Source organism: Hyperolius riggenbachi, chromosome 9 (assembly GCF_040937935.1).
Source record: "Hyperolius riggenbachi isolate aHypRig1 chromosome 9, aHypRig1.pri, whole genome shotgun sequence".
NCBI classification, from domain to species: Eukaryota; Metazoa; Chordata; class Amphibia; order Anura; family Hyperoliidae; genus Hyperolius; species Hyperolius riggenbachi.
The window spans coordinates 277,028,124-277,033,066 of NC_090654.1; the positions used below are offsets into that span (position 1 = coordinate 277,028,124).

General features: G+C 42.0%; 1 protein-coding gene across 1 annotated transcript in view; it reads right to left on the bottom strand.

Moving 5' to 3' along the window:
* The window catches only part of RCOR1 (REST corepressor 1), a 22,639-nt gene extending 22,501 nt beyond the window's left edge, over window positions 1-138 (bottom strand). The window contains exon 1 of the mRNA XM_068254969.1: window positions 58-138. Within this exon, the coding sequence (XP_068111070.1) occupies window positions 58-138 (81 nt within the window). The remainder of the gene's footprint in view (window positions 1-57) is intronic.
* Window positions 139-4,943: the final 4,805 nt, after the last annotated feature.

The following is a 4,943-nucleotide window of genomic DNA, read 5'->3' on the forward strand; positions in this document are numbered from 1 at the left end:
TCGGGGTGGGGGGGGGGGGGGCAGGTTAAAGAAAGTCTTTAAAAAAGTTTAACTCACCTGGGGCTTCATGCAGCCCCCTGAAGTCACCCTGTCCCTCCAGCCAGCAGTGGCGACCCCCTCAAAACTGGCCGGCCCCATGCTTCCTCACCGCGCTCCCGCTCCTGGCAGCATTTACTGTGACCATGCACAGTAAAGGAGAATCGCTACTGCGCATGCACATAACACTATCAGCAACGGTAGTGGGATCCGGGTGCGCGGCTCGGGCCCACGCATGTGCAGTAGCCTGCAACTGGCCCCAACCGCTCAGGTTTGAAGGGCTCCCTGCTGCTGGCTGGAGAGTTGTGGACACAGAATGACCACAGGGGGCTGCGAGAAGCCCCAGGTAAATGAATCTGCTTTTTCTTTTTTTTTTTACTTAAAGCGGACCTGAACTTAGAACTTCCTCTCTGCTCTAAAATATAATCAAAAGCATAACTTTTAAAGAAAAACATTTCTGTGTTACAGCTGATACAAATCCTGAAATAAATCTGCAGTTTGTCTACTTCCTGCTTTCATGGAAGCAGACATAGGGTTAACATCCTGTGTTTACAAATTAGCTGCTCTGCCATGGCAGAAGAGATTCCTGAGGGAGTTCAGCAGGACTGCCAGGCAACTGGTATTGATTAAAGGAAAATGAATATGGCAGCCAGCTTCCGATCCATATCCCTGTTGTCCATGAGATGAGATGTTACAGCGGGCCTGAACTAAGAATTTCCTCTCTGCTCTAAAGTATAAGCAACAGCATAACAACCTTTAAAGAAAAACATTTCTTTGTTACAGCTGATACAAATCCTGCAATACATCTGCAGTGTGTCTACTTCCTGCTTTCACGGAAGCAAACCTATTGTTAACATCCTGTGTTTACCAACACTGCATGGCAGAGGTGATTCTTGAGCTAAGAGATCAAATTACGGTTGTGATTAGTCACAGATGAGGGGGAATTAGACAGGCTAAACTCTCTAAATACATACAGGGTGCATTTCTCTCTGTTTTCCTTCTGTCCTGTATAAGAGTTCAGGTCCACTTTAAATAACCCTTTAATCCTGACCGGGGGACCCCCTTGTAGCTAGGCGGGCCCTTTGTGTTTCCCGTGAGCCCCCCGGGTGCGCAGAAGGTTTCTGGAGATGCCACCATATGCCCCGGTGCTGTTTGGTTTTTGCTACGCTGTATCACATGACTGGTTCACTTTTAAATAAGCCAGCGTTTGCGCTCGCAGCGAGGGACGCCGGCTAATTAAGAAATGATTTCTATAAATATTTAAACATTCCTGCTGTATGTAGATGGCGGCGGAGAGAGTAAGAGAGCGCAGATGAGGCTTCGGCGTGTTTTTCCAGAGATGTGCGGAGGGGAGACACGCTCGGAATACATCAGGAAAATTACCGCGTGTCAGGTGGTGGCAGCGCCGGGGAAAAGCACAGCTGCAGATATCATACAGTCAGTGCCGAATATAGAGAGAATACGTTCCCACGTAGCGCCACTACAAAGGACTTCTCTAAAGGACTTCTCTAATTATAAATTCACAAGCGCTGGCGATTTATGGGGTGATTTTGAACGCAGAGCGATTTCGGCTTAGAAAAGAGTTTTTCCAAGCGCTTTTGCTGAGCGATTGATTCTTTACTTCCTGGTGTCAGTCAGGAAGTGAACTCTATAACCTGGAAATGAATAGATACATAGGGGTTGATTCACAAAGGTTACTTATTTTTCACCTTAACTGTAAGGAGTGCTAATGCAGGAGATAAACAAATAAGGAGAAATAATTCATGAGATAAATAGATAATGAGAGCAGGGGAGGACTGGGACCTTTTGGCCTGGAGGGAAAACACAAACTAGAGGCCCAGTTGCACGGCAGCCCCAGCCCAAATGACGTCACATGCGCCCCACATGCTATATACCTATAGTCATGTGGTCGCCAATGCAGAAAAACTTCAAGAATACTAGAGGGACAACATGACAGGTAAAGTATAAATGCACAGGCACCGTGGGGCACATATTACATTTTAAGGGACAACGGCCATGGTTTCCATCGCGTTCATAGTTTATTATTGCACTTCACAACCACATCGGCCTGAGATTTCCCAGCATCTCAGATTGAACTACTTTCCACCCGAAATAAGTCAAATTGTTGATTGAGCATGCTTGTGGCGGCACAGATTTTCATCCGATTGGATAATAATGATTGATGAGGTTGGTGGATCGGCCAGCCCTAAATCATTAAATGAGAAGCAGCCTGGGGGGAAATCTCCCCCCTTCCCCCCTGGCCAGTCCTCCCCTGAATGAGAGCAAAACCATGAGTTATGTCAAATAAAGAGAGCTAAACCACGAGTTATGTCAAATAAGGAGAGCTAAACCATGAGTTATGTCAAATAAAGAGAGCTAAACCATGAGTTATGTCAAATAAGAAGAGCTAAACCATGAGTTATGTCAAATAAGGGGAGCTAAACCATGAGTTATGTCAAATAAGGAGCGCTAAACCATGAGCTATGTCAAATAAGGAGTGCTAAACCATGAGTTATGTCAAATAAGGAGCGCTAAACCATGAGTTATGTCAAATAAGGAGAGCTAAACCATGAGTTATGTCAAATAAGGAGCGCTAATCCATGAGTTATGTCAAATAAGGAGAGCTAAAGTATGAGTTATGTCAAATAAGGAGAGCTAAACCATGAGTTATGTCAAATAAGGAGAGCTAAACCATGAGTTATGTCAAATAAGGAAGACTAAACCATGAGTTATGTCAAAAAAGGAGAGCTAAACCATGAGTTATGTCAAAAAAGGAGAGCTAAACCATGATTTATGTCAAATAAGGAGAGCTAAACCATGAGTTATGTCAAATAAGGAGAGCTAAACCATGAGTTATGTCAAATAAGGAGCGCTAAACCATGAGCTATGTCAAATAAGGAGAGCTAAACCATGAGTTATGTCAAATAAGGAGTGCTAAACCATGAGTTATGTCAAATAAGGAGTGCTAAACCATGAGCTATGTCAAATAAGGAGAGCTAAACCATGAGTTATGTCAAATAAGGAGAGCTAAACCATGAGTTATGTCAAATAAGGAGTGCTAAACCATGAGTTATGTCAAATAAGGAAGACTAAACCATGAGTTATGTCAATAAAGGAGAGCTAAACCATGAGTTATGTCAAATAAGGAGAGCTAAACCATGAGTTATGTCAAATAAGGAGAGCTAAACCATGAGTTATGTCAAATAAGGAGAGCTAAACCATGAGTTATGTCAAATAAGAAGAGCTAAACCATGAGTTATGTCAAATAAGGAGAGCTAAACCATGAGTTATGTCAAATAAGGAGAGCTAAACCATGAGTTATGCCAAATAAGGAGAGCTAAACCGTGAGTTATGTCAAATAAGGAGAGCTAAACCGTGAGTTATGTCAAATAAGGAGAGCTAAACCGTGAGTTATGTCAAATAAGGAGAGCTAAACCATGAGTTATGTCAAATAAGGAGAGCTAAACTATAAGTTATGTAAGGAGCGCTAATCCATGAGTTATGTCAAATAAGGAGAGCTAAACCATGAGTTATGTGAAGTAAGGAGAGCTAAACCGTGAGTTATGTCAAATAAGGAGAGCTAAACCGTGAGTTATGTCAAATAAGGAGCGCTAAACCGTGAGTTATGTCAAATAAGGAGATCTAAACCATGAGTTATGTCAAATAAGGAGAGCTAAACCATGAGTTATGTCAAATAAGGAGAGCTAAACCATGAGTTATGTCAAATAAGGAGAGCTAAACCATGAGTTATGCCAAATAAGGAGAGCTAATTGAGTTATGTCAAATAAGGATTTTTTGCAAGCGCTTTGCGATTTCCCTGCCATTGGGCCAAACGCTCAGAAAATGGTACAGGTAGCGCGCTGTCATAGGAAATCACTACTCACGCACTTTTAGAGCGATTTGCAAAATTGCCAGTGCTTAAAAAAATCAGCAATTGCTGATAGTGTGAACAAGCCCTGAAGTTGGCCATACATGCATAGATTACCACCCAATGTGGCGAAACAATTGATTCCTCTCTGATCTGAACCTGATCAGAGAGAGATATATTACTACCACATACAGCACATCGATTTTAAAAAGAAATATGGAAGATGCCATATCTATTTGCTTTTAAACAATACCAGTTGCCTGGCAGCCCTGCTGATTTTTTTGGTCAGTAAGGTCTAAATCGCACACCTGAAACAAGCATGCAGCTAATCTTGTCAGAGTTGTCCTAGACACCTGATGTGCATGCTTGTTCAGGGGCTATGGCTAAGTATTCTGCTAGGTAGACACCATACAATTTTCTGGCAGATTTACCTGACAGATCAATTATTTCCCACATGTCTGATCAGAATTTTGATCGATTTTCTGATCAATTTTCCCATGGATTTCCATAGAAGTGAACGGAAATCGATCGGAAAATCGATTGAAATTCAGATCAGACATTTTGGAAATAATCAATCTGAGAGGTAAATCTGCCAGAAAATTGTATGGTGTGTACCTAGCATTAGAGGCAGAGGATCAGCAGGACAGCCAGGTAATCTGCATTGTGTAACAGGAAATAAGCATGTCAGTCTCACCTAGGGTTCCCTTTTTATGCTGGCAATACACCATGACATTTTTTGGCAGATAGATGGTTCAATCATTTCTGACGTGTCCGATCTTATTTTCGATCATTTTTCTGATTGATTTTTCATATAAGTCAATGGAAATTGATTAGAAAATCGATCGGACAGTAAATCTGCTGAAAAATCTCATTGTGTATTCCCAGCTTTATAGATTTTTCCACGGAATGTATTGAAAATCGATCGAACTGCTAAATACAGTGTACTGCTATGGGATGTCGATCTACTGCCGCTCCCCTGCCCCCCAATTGATTGAGATTTTTTTTTTTATCTGGTCAGATTGATCAGTTTCATACATTT